The 22,209-nt window shown below is 46.3% G+C and overlaps 1 protein-coding gene across 3 annotated transcripts in view; it reads left to right on the top strand.

Moving 5' to 3' along the window:
- The window catches only part of LOC142580016 (protein regulator of cytokinesis 1-like), a 102,968-nt gene that overhangs the window by 45,017 nt on the left and 35,742 nt on the right, over window positions 1-22,209 (top strand). For all 3 annotated transcript variants that reach the window (XM_075690735.1, XM_075690737.1, XM_075690736.1), the window contains 6 exons: window positions 6,153-6,389; window positions 9,659-9,826; window positions 10,243-10,392; window positions 11,348-11,492; window positions 19,509-19,738; window positions 20,559-20,702. In XM_075690735.1, the coding sequence (XP_075546850.1) occupies window positions 6,153-6,389; window positions 9,659-9,826; window positions 10,243-10,392; window positions 11,348-11,492; window positions 19,509-19,738; window positions 20,559-20,702 (1,074 nt within the window). The remainder of the gene's footprint in view (window positions 1-6,152; window positions 6,390-9,658; window positions 9,827-10,242; window positions 10,393-11,347; window positions 11,493-19,508; window positions 19,739-20,558; window positions 20,703-22,209) is intronic.

Genomic DNA, 22,209 nt, shown 5'->3' with positions numbered 1-22,209 from the left:
ACGTCGAGTGGCTGTAGCATGGACGTCATGCCGCCAGGTATTATGACGAGGTCGGTGCTGGTCTCGGCAAGGCGAGCCTTCACCGCATCAGTGCAGTGGCCTCTGAAGGAATCTAGTACGAGCATCGACCGGCGTGCCAGCAAGGCACCTGGTCTTCGCTCCCAGATTACTCGAAGCCAGTCACCGACTAGGCCACTGTTCATCCACGAATTTTCTTCCGCACGCACAACGATTCCTGGGGGCAGTGGAATGCTAGGTAGCGTCTTGCGTTTGAAAATCACATACGGGCGCAGTTTCGTGCCGTCAGCCAAAGCGCATAGCATGACTGTGCAGCGCAGCTTGGCATTTCCGCCGGTCAGCACGCTGACTGATTTGGAGCCCTTTTTTTCCATGGTCGTGTCCATCGGCATCTCAAAGTACACAGGTGTTTGATCAGCATTTCCCACCTGAGACAGCAAATAGCTGTGCTCCTTCCGAAGTGCGATCACATATCGTTGAAAGTTCAACAACTTTTCCTCGTAGGCTTCAGGAAGCCGCTGGCACATGGTTGTTCGCCGCCGCATAGAAAATCCATGTCTTCGCATGAAGCGCTGAAGCCATCCACGGCTTGCACGAAACTCACGTGGAATGTTCAATTCCCGGGCCAACTTCAGGGCTTCCATTTGCGCCATCTCAGTCGAAACAGCGTGGCCACGACTTCTCTGCTCCTCAATGAACTTCGCAAGCTGCGTCTCGAGGTGGGGGTACGCGCCAGTCTTCGGACCCCGAAACGCTCGCCTGTTCCGGTTCGTTGCTTCGAGACTCTTTTTTCTTCCTCCAGTCGCGAATGCACGACTCGTCGACGTCATGCTGTCTTGCAGCAGCTCTGTTGCCGATTTCTTCGGCAGCGGCTATAATCTTTAGCTTCTCTTTCGCTGTGAAACACTGCCGTCGAGTCGCACTCATGATGCCAAAACAAAGCAGTCAAACAGTGCAAACTGGGGTAAGTACACTAAACAGCGCCTAACGCGAGGCTCAACAATGCTGGCCTTTCGTTGGCCCTTCATCGGCTTGACAAGCGTCGATGACGATGGGGATGGCGGACTACACGGGGAGACCGCCGCACATTGCGGTGAAGCCGACCCCCCCCCCCCCCCCCCCCTCCCAAGGAAAAAATTCGCAGATAACCCGCACCCCCACTTTTTAAACGCGTTTTTTCACATTTTGGTGCGGGTTATACGCGAATAAATACGGTATGTACGTTTTTCCCCGCACCAGTGTTGACAATCGAGAACACGAAAAATGACCCAACAGCTACACAAATTTTTTACCAGTTCATATGTTCCCCGAAAACAAGTTCTTTGGCACCAACGTTCAATACATTGCCGAACTGTGATCATATGATACATTTTCTGTCTGCTAGAGCCTATGTAAACAGGAGAATGCGCAAGGTGTATGTGATCGAGAACAGTATAGTATACTCTGCCCGCCGTGACAACTTCACCGCAATACTCCCTCGCTCGTCTCACATGAAAACGCCGGCGCACACTGTTTCTCATTTCTGTACCCACAAATCTTATGCGGGGTCGTCGCACACGGCATCTTGGCCTATGCTTCACAGCGCATGGTGCCATCGAAAGGATAGCGCACGCTTTTAATGGGCAATAACTGAAATGTGCCGCCGTCCCCTGCTGCAGACTGTGATTGTAGACGTTACCCTGCTGCTAGATCCCATGTCAATAAGAAAAGGCACGAGGCGCGCCCTATCGAGAACAGTATGTAGATGCTCGTCTCGTGTAAAAGCGACAGTGAGCAGTTTTTTATTCCAATAACAAATCTCTGCCTGGGGTTATCCTTTGCCGCATTCATAGCTATTGCCATCAAACCTATTGCGATAAGCTTCTTCACCTATCTGTTTCCCAGTGCGGGGTACGTAGTGCCATTGGCAGCGTACTACACACATTTAGTACGCGATAATCCAAATGTGCTATCATTCCCTGCTGCAAGTGGCGCGATGTGGGCATCACGTTTTGCTTTGGCGGCATCCGGCGTTGCCTACCAGCTCTATTTCTTTTCGGTTTCCCATTGCTCACTTAAGACACAACGCAACAAGAAAACAATAGAATGCGTCTCAGGCCACCAGAGCACCACCACCTCGACGTACGCCGGCGGTCTCATGCCGCAATGGTCTGTGCGATGCTTCGTATTACGTAGATGTCAACAATAGTTGAGGCTGTCAAATTCTTCTAGTTAAATTGGATTGTATGTTTTCCAGGTTAATACATTTCTTCTCGCAGTTCTTCCAAAACGTATGAACGAGTTTCTACTGTATTATACCTAAGGATGCAAGGTTGATTCCTAGCGCTTGCTTCTCAAGCCGCGTATTAGTTATTTATTAGTGAAGAGCCAACTAGTGCCAACAGGCAGGGAAAATTTATTATAACACAGTGAGGTGCAATTGTAATTTTAGACTTCATCAGCCATGTTCTTGTAACCTTCCTCATTGATCAAGCCCCTGCTCGTGGCGAGACTAGTCTGTTAGTGTAGCAGATGTGGGCGTTACAAGAGTAGCTTAAAGGGCCCCTGAAACGGTTCGGACAAATTTTGTAGACGCGTAGGGTACAGCTTAAGTAGAACATTCGCACCACAATTTAAGTGAAGTGTTGCGTATTAATCGAGCTACAAGTGATTAGAAGTTACCCTCCTCCCTAGCCATGATTTTCCTCCTCAACTCGTTCGCCGAGCGAGCGGGGCTAAGCTCCGCCTTCACTGGTTCAGCGTCACGATGCGACGTCACATTGTCCACTTCCGGTTGTTTTGGAGCCCGCCCCCGCCCGCGCGAGACCGCTCCGCTAGCAGCTTGACCGTCGACCCCAAGCGAGAGCTATAGAAGCAGCGTGCGTTGCGAGCATTCTGTCGTAGCGCCGAACGTGTCTTGTATTCCGGTAACCACAGACAAGCTGGTCATTTCGGCAAATAACTGTAGGCATAAACTCAAGCTGATGAAGGAACTTTAGCGTAGACGTACGTGAGCGGCCTGATCGGTCTGCACGGTCCATACACTTGTTGGTGCAGAGCTTAACCAGCCAAACAAAGCGCTAATATTGCTCTAACCAAGTGTAAAACATTTTAAACATTTATAAAAAAGTGTTCATGATTACACTCCTGCGAAAAATACACACCAGCAGCAAAGAAGAATACACTTCGTTGCTGCTACTGTGTATGGTTGAGCTATGTGCCACCAGGTGGCTGCACCGTGCAGACCATTCGCATTTGCTCTTCTGCTCATCTCATGGCTCATCCCGTTACGGCAAAGTCAAGCGGCCAGACTCTGTCCCCTTGCGCTTGCGTTTTCCCCAATACCGGACTCGGGAAACGCTATTGCGTTAGTAATCTTCCGGTGTAATGTGACAGCCACAAACGCGCAAATCCTGGCGCCGATCGGATAGCGGCAGTCCGATGCGCAGCAGCCAGTTCCCTCGTACGCTGCCTTGCAGAGGAATACGATGTCGCAGCTTGACATATTGCCAGTTGCTACGTTTGCAGTCCACAAGGCAACAAAGTCGAATCATAGTGCTCGCGAAAAGACTGAGACTGACTCTGACCTCTGAGCTCTCTTCAAAATGGAGTACGTTGTAACACAAGCAGACGACACACGCTGTGTGCCGGAAGTGCTTAAGTGTACTGAAAAATTATTCTTCTGCATTCTCTTTGTTACTTTCTTTTCATAAAAACAAATTAACTAACGTTCCAACTATTACGAAGATCATTTGTTTACCATAAAATTGGAAAAATTATCGATCACGCGCCCTTGTCAGCCAATCGGATAGTTCGCCCCACTGACGTCGTATGGGTGATTTCGGTCATATGGGTAGGGGCGGCTTAAAATTCCGCCGAGCAGTGTGCTGCGATCGGCAGCGATGTACATATTTAAAACCTTATAATAAATTACACGCTTTACGCGGAGCACTTAGATGTGTCAATTAATGATCAGAAGGACCTACTCTAACGACTCAATACGTTTGTAGAAAATCGTCAAAAGCGTTTCAGGGTCCCTTTAACAGTCGATGCTCGTTACAACGGACCCCAATACAACAGTTTCGGATATAACGAACAATATTTATACTCTACTCTGCGCTACATATTTTATTAATGCAACAAAGTTAGCTTTTAATGGACCGCGCTACTACGGACTATCGACTACAGCGGACGAAAATAGCTGTAATTTTGTTTCAAAATTTGGGCTTATAAAACAGACTTTTCCCGTGTCGACACTGGCTGACAACTGATTTACGAGGGTCAGCCAAAGATTGTGGCTGAATATTGTGCGCGTGAGGTAGGAAGGCAGGGCGGAAGCGCGCAGTCTTTTTTCACGTGCGAGGCACTGGGAAAGGCAAGGAGAGAGTTCCACTCCGGCAGCCGCACAGCCGCTGCATCTTGAAAGCCATCTGCATAGTGAACAAAGTGCGCCCAGTGCCAGTAGCTTCGCATGCGCTGTGCTTTCGACGTTTAGTTCATGTTGAAGTGAGAGACAGCACAAGGGTCAGTTCGCTTGCTGCTGCTACCACGCTTATCTCACTTAATTTGCTATCTCAATCGATGCTTTGCCTCTTGGGTGAAACTGTGGCCTTTTTGTTTGCGGTTTACTTCAGACGTTCGTAACTCGCTTTCTGCAATAATGTTGTAACACATCGTGACCATAGTTTCGGAAGTGAGGCGTTCCAGACTACGGACTTCGGATAAAACGAAAATTTTTTGTAGGATTATCAGGCTCCGTTATAACGAGAGTCGACTGTATTTCTACATCCTTGAAAGTCAAATCCTTTTAGTCAGTTTTCTGCTCCTTAGTGCCTGTATAAAGGGAAAGTAATGTTATCAATGTATTGCTCCATGAAGGGGTACCAGGTGTGAGGCAATCCTACCCAGCACCTTCACCAGTGTCACGTCTTAGTAGGAGGCAGGAAAGCTGGTGTACAAGACGTATAAAAGCATTTTATAAGACTGACCAACGTGACGTTGCTTTCTTTTTTTTTTGCCCGCATACTACTTCACTGTTGTTTTCATGGCCTGGCACATACACACGCCAACGGTATAGGATGTGGCAATGTTTAACAGAATCAAACTTCACTTAAAGCTTCCTGCACACTAATCCATGCTACCTTACAATGTGCCAGTAGTAGTTGTCTTCAGACAGATTGAATGCACTCTGGTATTTGGCAAGCTGCGTAGAGGGGACTGGCGACAAGTGGGCCAAAGAGTTAATGGTTGTCTCTGAACATACAGTAATTGCTGCGATTGAAGTGCTGTTCCACCTACACTGGGATAGCCATGACAGGTGCTTGCTAACTCTCCCAGGGGCAATCTTAGAGAGGTGCACAAAAACACTGCTACAAATAACTGGCACATTAAAAGGGAATGTAGGAAAGCCATTGCGGTAGCTTACTGATAAAGCACCACACGTGTAAAGTGCTGTTCCTCTGAACACCAAAGAAACATAAAAAAAAGTAAAGCAGATCTATGAGTGTATTCTAAACAAAACGAAATAAACGAGCATGTGAAAACATGCAACTTTTCTTTTCAGCCAAGCTTGCCATTTCAAAGCACGTTTTAACATGCAACACAGTTTCTTGACCCTTGGTGTCATCTTGATTAAGCTTTGGCTGGTTGATACCTGAAGCATGGCTCGAGTTTGAAGTGAATTTTCTGAACTGGCGCAGTCAGATACCCTAAATACCTACAGAGCACACAATATTCAAATTAAGGGCAAACACACTGGATATGTTAATGCTGTCTAAACCATAAACTGCTTCAAGAAGCGCTTGCACTATGAAGGGTAACTTCCAGCAAGTCTTAGCACATTACACCAGTAGTGGATTTAGCAGACGGCACACCACAGTCGTAACACTTGGATCTACAGGTACAAGGCACAAGAATGACGACCCACAGATAGACCGTCACACACACACACAGAACCGGTCTTTGTTGGTCTATCTGCATATTGTCATTTTCAGCTTACTGAAAGCTTACGGACAGCTTACTGTCCGGTGTAAATAAGACATCAACTCTGTCTATTGGTACAACAGTAGAAAGGAGATGGACGAGCAAGTTCATGTCCTTCCCCAGCGCCGTGTAAGTACACTGGCTCTGATGTTTCCACATCTGTTCTTCCTCAGGTCGACAGTTCCCTCACAATGCTCGAGAAGGAGAATGTCATCCGGGAAAAGTTGGAGCAGCTTAAGCAGATCAAAAGTTTCCGGAAGCGAGAACGCAAGAAGCTGCGCTCCAAGGAGTGTGAGCTGTGCACCAAGCTGGGCATGCCAGCTCTGGTCCTTTCTAACAGCACATCCACTCCTACTGAGAAAGACCTGCAAGAGCTGGAGCAGCACGTGAATCAGCTAGAACGAGAGAAGGTTTGTTGTTTGTTTATTTCTCATAATCAGATAGTGATTTTGGCACATAAAACCCCATAATTTAATTTTTTTTCTAGCATCGTGGCATCCAGGGGCTGGGTCTGCAAAGGCACCCTGTGTGTGTGTGAAATTTCATACACGAGTGCGGGCATTAAGTGTCGCCCATTGTTGACCGTCTCACGAGCAAAAAAAGGAGCAAATCCATTTGCAGGTTCTTTTATAGCGAAGTTGCTAAACGGCCCGTCACCAGGTTTAGCCATGTTGAACAGAGAGAAACAGTATCGCCACATGCTGACAATTGTGCCAGCAAGGTATTGCAACAACACGTATCACAAAAGTGACTGAAATTTTACACAAAATTTTGCGTGCCCCTTCTCTCTAAGGAGTCTCTCTCCTAGCCAGAACGAAGGTTGAATGCACAAGTGTCTTGCATAAAATGCACTGCCTGCAATGTCACTGCCCGTGACATGTGACTTTAGTAAACCATCCAATTCAGGACATGAGATGTCGCCACTGCAAGTGCACTGTACAGCAAAAAACTAACAAACAAAAAAGATGCGGAGCTTGTAATGCGACCGTAACGCAGTCCTTCAGCCCCGCATGGCAGAAGGCAGGGAAGGAACTATGCTGTTGTCGCTAGTCGAGATACACAGTGGGGGAAGTCTTTACAGGCAGTCGCACTCACCACCTGGAACTATGGTAACGGGTTGAAAAGTTGAAAAATTATTTCGGTAAGACACTTCCTAGGCATTGCCTCACCACTTCCAGCGTAAAGGGAAAATTTGGTATAGGGCTAGGTGAGAGGGCCTTCAACTTCTTCGTTGCCACTATGAATGTGCTCATTTTTGGTGTTTCTGTGTCTTAATGTTCCATTCCTGTCTCCTATAATGCAGCAGGGCATACTTTCCTCACTAAATCAGGCACCAGCTGCCATATTTACTTGGATCTTGGCCGGCCCCAATGCTCAGTGGGCCCCCGAAAGTCCGAAGCCGGAAAAAAAATAAGCTTACATCGATGTAGGCCGAACAAAACAGGGAGGACTGTGTTCAGAAAAAGAAAAGCAGACTTATTGAATATGAGCGTGCTGAGCTCATTCTATGTCGTCATGGCTGCTGTGGTCTGATAAATATTATCCTCATTGCGGTTTACGTGAAAAATGTCTCCCGTTGCCCCTTCCAACGACTGACACATTTCTCAATGATGCTGAAGTCCTGAATTGCTTGAATGCTTGGCGTTGCCTCTGCGGCTAGCGTAACGTGTGTAAAGCTCGTGCCTGTATGTGCGCACGTGTCGGTATAAAGGAATGGGGAAGCTCAGCATGTACGTGCGAGTGTTGTGCTGTTGATGACATGGCGGTCATGCAGTTCAGTGATGGGTCCTTTTCTCTCGATACAGTCGTTTGTAGTATGGTGCACGACGCCGCTGTCGCAGGGATTTTAGTGATGCTTTTTGTTTCCATTTCACCATACAGTTAAATAGTCGGAACATTTACTTTTCGCTTAAGGCTCACCCGGACTCAAAACTCACAAATTCTACCCAGCCAGTGTCACACTCGAGTGTCAGTGTAAGTTTGAGACGATGAGCAAAACGTGAACAAGGTGAATGCAGGAGCCAACGTTTCGACAAGTTCACTTGTCAAAACATTGGCTCCTGCATTCACCTTGTTCATATTATGCTCATAGTCTTAAATTTCCATCTCTCGCATTCCCCGTCTTTTCAGTGTAAGTTTGAGTGAGTCGACCCGTGAGTTTGCTGACCTATGCCATACCCACTTTCCATTCCCCTTTGAGCTCAATGCTTGCATTCGTAAGGTTGTGGTGACAATAAATTCGAATGAGGATAAGGCACCTTCTCCAGAATTCTTATCTAGAGACATTGAACCAGCTGGCTGGTGTGACCAGTTTCCCTATGACAGTTTTTTCGATATGGCAATTGGGCTTGTAATAAGTGGGCTCGTTCCCGTACCAAGTAGCCTGACAGCAGATACTATTTGGTTTTCCTAAGATTCCAGAAACACATGCAGGAGTCAAAGGACACAAATGGCTTGCTTAGACATAGATAGTAATACCAATGTTAGATACAAGAACATATTCCGCGAGGGGGTGTCAGGAGTCGGAACGCTTTAAAATCTTTCAGAGCTGCCAGCCTTCATTGCACAGCGACCTATGGGGCTGTTCAAACAGGCTTCTTATAACACAGACAGCAGCCCTGCTTGGGTTTGTCCATACCTCATCAATATCTGTGCGTGATCAAATAATAAGGCGATGCTTCTCGGGGTGAGGACCACAGCATGCATCAGCTGGCTACCACAATTAGTCTAATTTCCATCGAGATACTTATGAGCACAAAAAGATGCCAGAATACCCCTGTTACTTCCCACATCAGGAAATTTAATGCACGCACGAAAAAAATAATGTAATGCTAACACAGACAAAAAGGTATACCCTTACAATGATCTAATTTAGGAAAACTGAGCAGTTGCTGTGTTTTCGTTCATAAATTAGGCCAAAATAAATGCATTTGGAAGATCTGGACGCTGTTCCCTCCCCTTGGCTGTGAAAATGCACCGCAAAAGGCAAAAAAAGCCAGTGCCCAAGCTGAGACCTCGCACGGTTTGCATTCTACCGCGGCCACCGCTGGCATCGTATGGATAGATGAATGGATGTTATGAGTGTCCCCTTTGGAACGGGACGGTGGGTTGCGCCGCCAAGCTCTTGCTATTATACTGCCTAATATCCTACCTAGGTTAAACAAGAAAAAAGAAAAAAACACTATGTACTTCCACAACCACATTTTCTGATCACCTATTGTGAACTTTGCTTTTGTATGTCTCAGTTTTTTGTTGTTTCCCTGCTTTTCTTCCACCAATCCTCCAATTCACTCTTACTAATTCCTATTTCGGACATGTTTACTTTTCCCCTGCTCTCGCTGAACCCAATGGCTTCAAGGAGGCCAGTGGTGCCTAAATTGACCGCAGGGCAGACGTCTTTGCATTCTAATAAAACATACATCGTACACATTGAATAAGAGCGCCCCCTCGGTATAGCCGGGTGCGCGCGGCATTACACTTTTTTGGGGGGGGGGGAGCGCGGCAAATGGGACGGCTGGAGCAAAACCACCTGGCATGTGCAAATCTTGGAGGTCATGTTCTGAGCAAGGCAAATACTACTCTTGGGCTCAGAGAGCAGTGCAGTGTTCTTGTGAGTGCCGTTGCAGGTTGATGTTGCAGCCAATGCCCGCACATCGTTGAGCAGCAATGTTTGTTCCAGGCCATTCGCTCGTGCACACTCTCTGCACTGCGGAACAGCATCATCGCCAAGCTGAGCCTGCTCGATGTCCAACCAGAGGCACAGCTGGAGATCCAGCTGGTGGAAGACCAGGAGGGCTTCATTCTCTCAAACAGCAATATCGATGAAGCGAGGGCTTACCTCGAACGGGTGAGCCACACTGGTTGGACTAACCTGCACTCACACCATGGGAGAGAGTTGTGTTGTACAGACCGCAGTTATTGCACCTTGCTTGCCCCTAAAAGTGCAGTTAAATTTCGATAATAAGTCGGTGAAATCGGCTCTTTACTTTGCTATACAGACGACCGATTATTCGCACGGCTAGTTGCTTGAAACACATCGTGCTTGGCACTGTGCCAAGAATGCCGTCGCTTCGAGGGGTCAGTGCATCTTGCACTGTAGTCGCAGAAATTTGCCTCCGAATAGCTCGAGCTCATCTTGTCAGCCGCACTTGATGGGTCCTGACTAGGCTGACATGGCATCTTGAAGCTTCCATCAAGGCCTTTCTGGGGGCCTTGTGTGTGTACTGTCATGCACGGGCTTCTCTCTTTTGCTTGCATGGTCAGCTGAAGCAGCTTGAAGAGGCAAGACGCCAGGAGCTTGCTGCCCTGCTGGATCAGCTGGCCTTGTTTTTTGACCGGCTGGACATCCCACTCGAAGAGCAGGACCACATTCGGAATGCCAGCAATGGCCTCACTCCTGCGACAATGGCTGCGGTATGGTGCCTGGTTTCCTTTTGGTCCATTTAGAAAAGATTTTGTGGCAACAAGAAGTGTCCCGAAATGTCAATGACAAAATGGCAGCATCTGAAATATGTCTGAAACTCTCTGAGGAACGAAAGTTGTTGCATGCCCGAAATTTGAGGATGTGCAGTGGGCAATGTCTTACAAGTGTGGAGGGTAACAAGGTGTGGGAAATCAGTTTCCTTGATTGCTTGCCTGATGTTCATGAATGTTATGGTGGGTTTGGAGGTGTGGTTCGGTGCCGCAGCGTTTACATATGTGCCAAGGTGTCCTTCTCAAAACTCTTGCCTCGCCATATGAGGGCTACTGCATAGCTCTTTGCTGTTCGTATCAGGGCAACAGAAAAAGCGGTTGGTCTGTTATTCGTGGGTGCAAAGGGAACATACCATCACTCCCCTTGCACCAAATATAGAATGAACAAGTAACAGTGGCTACAATTTCGGCTGCGGTCATATGAATATTACATGAAAAAACTGTAAACATTTCTGTTGGGGGTGCAGGTCATCTTGACTGCGACTGTACTAGCAGAGCGCCTGTTCACAGCATCTCTACAAAAGAGTTGGCAGACCTCTTTCAGACAATCAACATGTCGACTAATAAATATTTAGCTAACTTCCTCAAGTTGTATCTTTCCGCAAATTGTAGCTCTTTCTTCTTTTTTGCTGTTACTATTATTTTTTAAATTCTAAGTTTGGCACGCCTGAGTGCCTTTCGGAAGATGCGAGTCGCTGCTTTTCGAGAACACGTCTCTGTACTTTCGTCGAATGATACACATTGTGTGAAACTGGAGGCTTCCAGCACTCCGCCAGCATGCTTGCAAAAATGCAAGTTTGGTGATGCTGCCGTGTCTGCACTGTAACTGGTGTCATGGCATCGTGCATCTGGCTATGTGTGCTCTCACTTTTCGACATTCTCCTTGCCTCGACAGCTCAGGAACAAGCTCGCCGAGTACGAGCTGCAGAAGCGAGAGCGCCTTCGGGAGTTTGTCATCAGAGTCAAAGACGAGCTGCTCACATGGTACGGGAAGTGTTGTCTGCCAATGAGTCGAGATTTCCTTGACGATGATGACGAAGGTGGGTGCTATTGTTTGCATGCACGGTTTTATGTCAGGCTGCCACTGCAGGGGTGGTACATCTGTGCCAATGTGCTAGTACAGTTCCGAACTGCTCTGTCAAGCCACTCTAAAACGCTAAGCACGCGAGCACCAATGTTTCGAGCTGAGGCCAGTTTGAGGGCAGTGCCAGCTAAGTAAAAAGCCTGGGCTTTGTTAGCGTTATTTCCAGGATACTGGGAGATGCTGCAGTTGTTGAGCACTGCATCATCCTAGCCTGTATTGTACAGCACTTGCATACAGTAATGATCATATTCATCTCGTGAGACACTACCATGCGCATGCAGTCGTGTTTAGCAGCGCTGCTGGTTAACAGAATGAGTTCTGCTGGCTCCATCACCCGCCGTTGGGAGACAGCGTAGTTTAAACGACTTTTCACGTGGCAACGGTTCATACTAATTCGAATAATTCAATGTGCTTATTTTGTTTGTGTATTTGTTTCAGTAACGGTGATGCGAGTATGCACGTTGTAAAGTGTAAATTGAAATGCAGATGTTTTGAATGGCGAGCTCGTCGCCTGCCAGGACACTGTAGGAGTGCAAAGGTAGTGTTTACTCTAAGGACATACCGTTTGAAGTCGTTGAAAGCACCCATGTTGTAAGAGTGTTACTGCTTTTGTTCTGTTATGTGCTAAAGCATACTATAAGACTCCTCTCCACAAATGTTTGGGCATGCGGTGGCATACCCAGAGCCTTAAACCATTTATGTCCTTAAATATACTGTGTTTAACACAAACTAGTACGTAACAAAATGCATGTAATTGATTACTTGCAATAAATTGCCGTATTTACTAGAACCTAACGCACACATTTTTTCCCACAAAATGGGCCCAAAAATTGCATGCGCGTTAGAATCAAGTACAACCCTAAATCCGCATTATCATATCGCCATCGGCATTAGAAAAATGGCCGCCTCGTATGTGCCTCTAGCCTAGCTGCCGTTGCTTCCTCCATGTGTATACCTCCATGCTGTATGTGTAACCAAGCGCTGGTGTAAACCAGTCTACCGCCCGTCTTCCCGTTTTCTGTGTTTATTCAATCAGCATGGAAGCGCAGACTGCAAAGACACGCAGAGTCCACCATTATGCTGCATTTAAAAGGAAAGTTATCATGTGCGCGAAGACAGACTGAAATTGGGCGGCATCACGAGTGTTCGGAGTTCTCGAAACTTGCGTGCGGGACTGGTGTGAACAGAAGAATATTTTCACCAGCAAAGCAACAAGGAAAGGTTTCAGTCGACCGACGCAGGGCCGCTTCACCGAAATAGAAGAGCTGCTCGCGGAATACGTGCACGAGCAACGAGCAGCACAGCGGCCTGTGACGACCGATCTGCTCAAAGTACGGGCGATGCACTTAGCCCCTACAGAAAGGGCTAACGCGGAGTGACTTCAAAGCGAGCAGCTGCTGGCTATCAAATTTTATGAAAAGGCTTTTCTCTTGGAAGGCGGACAGGGATATGCCAGAAATTGCCTGAAGGATATAAAGAGAAATTGCACAGCTTTCAGCGGCACATTTTGAAGTTGCGCCATAGAAACGGCTACCACTTCGGACATATTGGAAATGCCGGTCAGACGCCGCTCTACTTAGAGATGCCTGCCACCACAACCGTTGAAAAGAAGGGGGCGAAGCAAGTGAGCATTTTGTCTTCCGGCCATGAAGAAACTAGAGCCACCGCAATGCTTTGTTGCACTGCGGATGGGCGCAAGCTGCCCCCATATCTTATCTTCAGATGGAGACGCTCCCAAAAGGAATCGTGTTTCCGAGTGGCGTCATTGTGCGCGCAAATGAAAAAGGTTGGATGACCAAGGACTTGGTTGCTGACTGGATTGATAACGTTTGGTGTAAGAGACCCGGCTGCAGTTTGGGTCTGCGTGGGATACTTGTGCTCGACGCATTCAGGTGCCACCTTGACCAGCACATCAAGGACAAGCTGGCTGCATGCAACACCGACCTTGTCGTGATACCCGGCGGCACGACATCGCAGCTCCAGCCGCTCGATATTTGTGTGAACAAAGCAATGAAAGATAGAATTTGGGCGCTCGACACCGAATGGCTTGTCAATGGCTGCCACGTATTCATGCCCACCAATAAAGTGAAGCGAGGCTTGCTGCAGGACTTCGCTGGATGGGTGAAAGATGCATGGTGCACGACCCCATCTGCCATGGTCAACAAGGCCTTCAGAAAGTGTGGGATTTTGAATGCCATGGACAGCACCGAGGATGAAGTGCTTTGGTCTGTTGATAGCCATAAGGAGTTGTGTGATAGCGACGACGAGTGATATCTATTGCCCCATGCGACTCGTACCAGCGAAGTGAAAATCTTGGCGGCAAGGTACGCCGCTTCCATTTGTGTTTTTATTCATCACAACTTTAGTGTATTGTGAATAAATCTGGTTTTTCCAAATGAAAAAAACTATGCTTTCTATATGAAAGCACGAGGTGCGTGGTATTGTACTTCTTTTTTTTTCTTTTTTGTCATGGAAAACGGGTGTGTGTTACAATCGAGGCTGCGTTAGAATCGAGTAAATACGGTACATTTCTTGGTAATATTGTGATTAATTAATTACTAAGTTTGCTCTGTAATGCTCGCAGTAATTCATTTACTTTTTTGAGTAACTAATTACATGTAACCAGTTGATTTATTGACGAGGCAACCTGTAACAAGCAGCATAGCATTGAGCTTGTTGAACGACAGAAAGCTGAGCTAGTTGGTAAGGATTCATAATGCAAAGAAGTCCTAGTACAGCAGTGGCCACTGTGGCTGAAGCCTAAAGAAGTCTATTTTGAGGGGGACGGACGTGATTACAGAAAGCAGTAATAGCAAGAAGAGTAGTGGCTATTCCTTACAATCATTCAGTATCGCACAGGCTTAAAAAAGTGGCAACTAGATATGATGTTAATGTCATTTTCACTGCTCCCATTAAGCTAGGTAAGATATGCGCTGCTGTGCAGCGAAAAAAGGAGCAGGTGAAAGGCAAAAAAGAGCAGATATTTGTCCAGTGAAGCACATCAAGAACAATTTTACTGACTGTCGTATAGGTGTGGTATATAAAGCTCCCTTTAGCTGTGGCCATTTCTACCTAGGGCAAACGGGGCGGTGTATCAATTAGAGGCTAATGGATAAAAGGTTAACCGGTGGATCGCCTTCTAATCTTTCCTTACATTGCCAAGACTGCCAAGATTGTAACTGCACGCCTAAGTTAGATGAATGAGCGATATGTACAGGCAGAGGAATGAAGATGTGCATCTTATGGTGGAGGCATGGCGTATCTATAAAGGTGGAAGTGCGTGCGTGAGTCAGCCTTCGATTACTTTACATAAAGAAGAGATCAAATGCCTTAACAGTTACCTCTGACATAGACCGGCACGTGTACCCAATTGACACGTGGTGGTACCTTTCCAGAGCATGCACAGATTAGTTTTGTCTTCTTTCTTTTTTTCACCTCAGTGCTTCCTTCAGTTGATAGTCGGCATTCGTCTTGTCCACTTCTCTCCTCCTGTGTCCGTGTCTGCACGCCTTACCCCTTCTTTGCATTATGAGAACTTGAATTTCGCATAAACTGCAATGCAGCGCCTGAGATCATGCCATGCAGCAGCCTCCCGAATGCACATTTTCAGACAGGGAAGCCTGCAGGTTGAACTTTCATTCCCTTATCTTAATGGTCCACCAGATGTTCGCCAATAAATTTGACAAGTGCAGGAATGTCTCGATTGTGAAAGTTACCTAAGATGTTAAAGGTGCCCTGAACCACTTTTTACTGATCAGGAGAAATGCATCTGCGTTAAAATAGGCAGTTTCAGAAATACCTTGCCGCAAAAAGTACTTCAGTGCGTTTAGCGGAAGCATAGCATCACACATGGCCTTCGTGATGCTTCCACTCCTTCAATGCCTCGCACCGCATAGGCTATGGCGGAGCAGGGCGTGCCTACAACGCTCGGCCTTCTAAATGACACCCTGGCACGGAGTTCAAATTTCATTTTGGATGTTAAAACACCACTACTTCCAGTTTTGGCACCTACAACGCACCACGTGCATGCCAAAGTGGCGGTCTCCAGCGAGCCGTAGTGCACTTCACCAGTGGACCCCACAGCGCGCGCAGTATCTACGCTACGTAGCAGACCGCATCTACAAATAGCAGCTGTGTATGGGAGTCCGCTTTATTATGAAATAAAGCATCCAGAAGCGAATGAGGAGCAGGCTTCTTTTGAAAAGAGAGCATTTCAGAGATAGGTACAGCTTATAGGAGCATACGCAGACCATGTTATGTTATCTGCGGACCAGGAAGTCAAACATAAGGATGATTTTTTTTCAGCTTTCCATTAGCCCAAACGGGAGCGTGGTCTCAGTCTCAGCAACAACGAAGCGTTACGCTTCACAAAAGATCCAGATGCTGAGTAACCACAATATTGTGTGTAGCATCCCTATGTGTTACAACACCGCCTTACTGCCCAGCACGCACATCAAGCTAACCGGCTAGGCTCCCATTCTTTCCCTCTCTTTTTTCCGCCTCGAGCAAGTTTTCATTGTTGCTGCTGGTGTCTTCCCACTGAAAGCAACAGACGGTGACTGCGAAACATTTCTAAAAGCAATTGTTTGTGCGGATAGGCAATGTGTGAAGGCCTGCAGAGCATGAACTGAAGAGGTCGGGTCAGCTTGTGTTCATTGAATCTATGCAATGTTAATAAATACTTGAAAGTAAATAACTTAGAACATATCATTTACTATTGAGTAATTCCTAAATTACTTTCACGGAACAGTAATTTGTAACTGTAGTCAATTAATCTTTGAATAAGTAACTGTATTTAAAATTTGTTACATTTTTCCGTAACATCTGCAAGTCTGGTTTAACATAAAATTGCGAACAGAAAAGAGTTAAATGCATGAATATGCTTGTGCTGATGGAGATTGATGTGCATGTAAAAATTTGCACTGCGAGCCTGACTGGGGTTATTAAATATAAAATTGATAAAGCCACGAATGACGATTTTTGCTGTGCATGTGTTTGCAATGCCGGTAAGGGAATTTACTGCAGCAATCAATGCATCCAGTCATTCACCGCGTGAATGCTGAAGCACTCCATGTTAGCTGCATCCATAGGGATGAGGGATGGGGAAACAGCATGCTTGTAAATATCCAAAAGCATTTATGTTTGAAAACATGTTGGTTTGCAAAGCATTTTGAGACAAATCATGGTTTAAGTTGCCGTAATTTATATATGTATACCGCGTGCAACTTGCTACCGTGTGTAACCTGCACTCCATATTGCAACAACCCAGAAAGAAAAAAATGGCTGTTCGGTAATCGAGAATAGCTGCAAGGATAAAACGGCACCCGCCAAAGCAGATTTGTTGGAGATGATACTAGCCACACTCTTAAACGAAGGTAGTGCATGTTTGCAACGGCACACCACACCGCACCACGCCATACTATGCGCTGGTCCATATGGGTGCTGCTCAGCTAGAAGAAAACTGGCTGAAGGAGGTGCGACCAAACGTCTCGGCAAATCTCGATTCTTGCTCCGTGATTTTGATGCAAGAGGTCACATGTTTAGTCGCCACTGAGCAAAGGACTGGCTTCCCGGAGCGTTTGCTTACCAAGGCTCGCTGTGTGACATAATGGTCTCTCCTAACTTTTTCCCTCGCCGTGAAGGCAAAGCAGCACTTCCAGACGCATTTGGCACCATGCTACACGGCAGCTCAGTGAGCATAGTAGATCTGCAGCAGATTTCATTTTCGAGAATTGAAGTGTAGGGTTCCCTGTATCTGCCTTTTGAGTGTCGCTATCGGAAATTACAAATAAAACTTCTGTGCACTAGAAATTACAGCTTGAGTGATATTGTGAACAAACATTAGGAAGAACTCGAAAGCAATATATTTTGTGACTTATTTGGGAGTAACTAGTGTATGTAATGCAATCCTGTACGACATGCCCCCTGGCAGGGGAGGGGGGGGGGATCTCGTTTTGTTCTCACGACTTGTCCAGATGTTCTCGTTTGACTGCCTGGATAACTGATCTGGCTTTTGGCTCAAGGTCACTGGAATGTTGCCAACAACAGGAGCTAAAAGCATTTCATGCTTAATAAATCCACGTGTATAACCCGTGAGGATAACTGCATACAGCAACGCTGAAGTCTTTGGCATATGGTAAGTCTCCATTGGCAGATGTATGACTCGTCCATGTCATATCTTCGGCTAGCGTCTTGGTACCACGCCCCTCTTTGGCGATGCTGATAAGCTGGATTCACTCGAGTACGCGATCACCGATGATTCAGTCACATGACATGTGTCAGATCAACCCGCAGCTAGCATTCATACGACAGAGGATGACGGTGTGGATGGAGCAGCCCTTGCATGGGCAACAGTGAGGGAGCAAACCTGACCTAGCCGAAAATCCCACGGCGATCTGGCACTTTGCTGTTCTGCAAACCGCTTCGCACAGACCAAGGGCAGCGCTATGGGAACGGGTGACCTATGAGTTTGCCGGCGCCGCATGCAGTATTCACTAACTGCTAAATGTGAAATGGCAACCCATAACAAGGAGAATGGGCAACCGTGAAGGAGGAAAGAAGGGAGCTTCTCCACGCAGGTGTGGGGAAAGGGGCGGGGTTCCCTAGGAGATAACGAAGCTTTGAATGGCGGAGCACCTTGCTTTAAGGTGTGGCTTTATGGTAGCATGGCGCACGCTGCCATGCCATTCTTCAATGAAAAAGAAATTATATTGACCCTTTCACTGTTTACAAAAAATAGGTCCTGGACTGCTTCCGGTTTTGCTCAGCGACGTAGCCTGCTAAATCTAGCGAGCAAGAAAAGCATTGGCTGCTATATTGAGTACAGTGCAAAACAAGTGGTTCGGCTGAACCAGACGCGAGTACCAATCGAGTGGTCGGGCCGGTCCGCATGATACCACTTTCCCGTGCATAGATCACTGTAGGGGCCACTCTTATTGGTTGCCTCCGCTCAAAGCTCGCTTGCCACCGCGGCAAACCACAAAAAATCTTCCCAGGATCCCTCCCGTGGTGCACGATTTGTGGTGCAAGTGGCCCAATGTGGGCACCGCATTTTGCTTCGGCGGCATCCGGTGTTGCCTACCAGCTCGATTTCGTTTTGGTCTCCCGTCGCTCACTTAAGACACAAAGCAACAAGAAAACGCGTCTCGGGCCGCCATAGCACCACCAGCTCGATGCGCGTTAGCGTTCCGCGCAACGCTTCACATTTCGTAAATGTCAACAATAGTTGAGCATCAAATATTTTTTTCGTTAGTTCAGATTGTATGTTTTCCCAGTTGGTTCATTTTTTTTCTCATGGTTTTTTTCCAGAACTTATGAAGGAGGTTCTTCTGTGCATTGTACAACTGTGCAATCAATGTATCACACCGAATCTTCATGTTCGGCATGTTCGCTTGCTGACTGTGGTTCAGCTTGTCTCAGTTGTCCATAGTGAGACTTACCCCATTGCAGACAACTGTTCACTGGAGCACACAGCGATTGCGCTTACGATTGTAGTTCTTGACTGCTACACTTGTGAAAAAGTTAAACAAAAGCACACAGGGCAGGATGGATGTATTGGCGCAGCCCAGGCTAGAAAACGGGGTCATTACACGTTGTCTGCTAATCTTGCGCATTGTAACCAGGACTTCCTCAGTGTCAGGCAGCTATCTTATTTGCAGTCTGTTACCTGCCCTTTATGATGGCTGGAAATGAAGTCCTTAAAAATGGAGCATGGTTGACACTCACTTACTGACATTAACTACTTTTGTGCTCTCAAGATAACTTGTTCTTGGGCTAGTTGGTGTATTCTCCGTTAGGCCATCATAGCTCAAATAAAATGGAAACATGATGGCACTGGACAACATAACGGGCACTATTGATGTCTGGTCTTGTCTGTCTTGTCCTTTTTATTTGCGCCACAGTGGTCTTACCAAAATTTTTTTGCTCTGTCTCTGGAATGTCTATTGTTCATGCTGGCCTTGTGCCTTTCCAGATGCCACCGAGGAACACCTGGCAAAGTTGGAGCAGCTGCTCAAGTCCTTGAAGGACTTCTACTCTGAGAACAAGGTCATCATAGCCAAGGCAGAGCGTCACGAAGCCCTGTGGATGCGATTTCTAGAGCTGGAGAAGCTCGCCACGGACCCGTCCCGCCTGATGAACCGGGGAGGGCACCTCCTTATTGAGACCAAAGAGAGGCAGCGCCTGCAGACAGAGCTCCCGAGGGTGTGTGCCTGCTGATGCTGTGGGTGGTGTTGTGTGCACGAGGGACGTCTTCATTGGCATTAACCAGCCAACCTGAGGCCTACATCACAGAGCCGTCAGGAGAGCATGTTTTTTATTGCCAGTTTCTCCTAAAAATGGGATGCTGGCATTATTAAGAGTATTGGCCAACATTGCCAATTGCCCTTTTAATGTGAGAACTATTGGCACGGTCAGACTGAATTTCTTTACAGCAGTTAAGATTTGGTTCCAGGAGCAGTCTTAAAGGGCCCCTGAAACGGTTCGGACAAATTTTGTAGACGCGTAGGGTACAGCTTAAGTAGAACATTCGCACCACAATTTAAGTGAAGCGTTACGTATTAATGGAGCTACAAGCGATTAGAAGCTACCCTCCTCCCTAGCCATGCTTTTCCTCCTCAACTCGTTCGCCGAGCGAGTGGGGCTAAGCTCCGCCTTCATTGGTTCAGCGTCACGATGCGACGTCACATCGTCCACTTCCGGTTGTTTTGGAGCCCGCCCCCGCCCGCGCGAGACAGCTCCGCTAGCCGCTTGGCCGTCGACCCCAAGCGAGAGCTATCGAAGCAGCGTGCGTTGCGAGCATTCTGTCGTAGCGCCGAACGTGTCTTGTATTCCAGTAACCACAGGCAAGCTGGTCATTTCGGCAAACGACTGTAGGTATAAACTCAAGCTGATGAAGGAACTTTAGCGTAGACGTACGTCACTTGATTTACACCGATTTACACTTGACTCAACACTTGATTTACACCGCCGCACTATTTTTTTTCAACCTGGCATTCTGAGCTCTTTCAAATTTCGGTTTCAGCTCAGGCAAGAAATTCAAGACTACATTACCACCTACAGCGGCAGGAGTGAAATATTTGCACGTTGGGGTAAGGACTTCCTCGACCATTTGGATTCCCAGCAGCGTGCGCGTGCCGAAGAAAAAGAACGCCAACGCCTCGAAAGGGTGAGGGCAGTATTTGTCTTCCTAATCTATAACAGGCAACGTTAAACAAGCTATGCCAGTAGTGCGATTACATAGATATCACTCGTGTATTTCGCACTGCCCTTTTTTTTTTTTTTAACTGATTCTCACTTCCAATATAGTGTAATTTTATTTCTTTTCAACGAAAAGAGGGCGCCAAGACAAAAGGCAAGAGCCTGACAAGGTCCTGGTCACCCGTAGAACAGCTGGCATTGCGCGCAAGCACTTCACAACAAATTCACAATGAATTTCTCAAGCCTTGTAGAAAGTATGACGCAGTAAACATTCACGAAATTTGTACAAAAAAAGAACTGTATCGCATACACAACTTAACATTGAGCGTTATAAAGATGCATAATTTTTTTATGAACGTAAAAATGTCAGTCCTAAAACATAGAAACAATATTGCAAAGCTTGCAACATGTGCATAAGAGAAAAACATCTCAAAGGTAGTAAAATAAATACAGTCTGTCGACTAAATGAATATCTCATTCCGTTGGTTCCGATAGGCATTTTTTAATTGTAGATTTAAAACGTTTTTGTGGAAAATGATATTCAGTTTCAAAGGGAAATTGATTTATTACCGTGGGAATTTGGTAGCTTAGTGTTTGCTTGCTGTAATTGGTGCGTGTGATTGGAATAAGTTTACATTTCGTTCAGAAAGCATATCGGCTGCTGGAATTATCTGGACAAGAAAAGAACAATTTATGACGATGGATGTACTTAAGTAGACAGAAATTATATACTTCTTTTACTTTAAGGATGCCATGTTTCTGAAGTAGCGGTGACGGAGGTAAATCTGAAGTCCTGCCATGAAACCTCTCAATGGCACGCAAAGTGCATTTCTGAATTGAAAATAGTTTAAGGTAATTGCTGGACGTCATAATTCCCCAAACAAGAGTACAGTATGATAACCTTGAGTACAGGAGTGTGTAATACGTGGATATCTTTAATCGGGGAGGGGCAACAAATGAGATATTATACAAACAACCGACTGTTTTGCTTAGATCAGACATTACTTTGGTTGTGTGAAATTTCCAAGAAAGATTCTCATTGAACCAAACACCAAGAAATTTCTGGTTTGAAACTCGCTTTAATTCAGTGTGCTCGTAAGACAACTTTCAGATCGATACTTTCCACTCTATTAATAGGATGAAAAATAATGTAGTTTGTCTTTCATAATTAAGGCTTAGCCTATTGATCAATAACCACTTATGTAGCTTTCTTAAATGTGCATTTGCCGTAGCCTCCATTTGGGACAAGGAGTGGGATGAAAAAAATATATTCGTATCGTCAGCGTACATGACCAGATTAGGCAATTCGGATATGTTAGCGATATCATTTTATTTTTATTTTTTATTTCATAATACCCCTAAAGGCCCCCGAAGGGGTATTACATAGGGGGTACCGATACATGAAAAAATGTGAGCTTTGAGCGTTACGGAAAAAACAACTGAAGTACGCAAAGGTTATACGAAATTTTTACAAA

The sequence above is a fragment of the Dermacentor variabilis genome, chromosome 4 (assembly GCF_050947875.1).
Source record: "Dermacentor variabilis isolate Ectoservices chromosome 4, ASM5094787v1, whole genome shotgun sequence".
Classification (NCBI taxonomy): domain Eukaryota; kingdom Metazoa; phylum Arthropoda; class Arachnida; order Ixodida; family Ixodidae; genus Dermacentor; species Dermacentor variabilis.
Note: the sequence above shows the minus strand (reverse complement) of the source record. Positions and strands in the feature narration are given on the sequence as shown.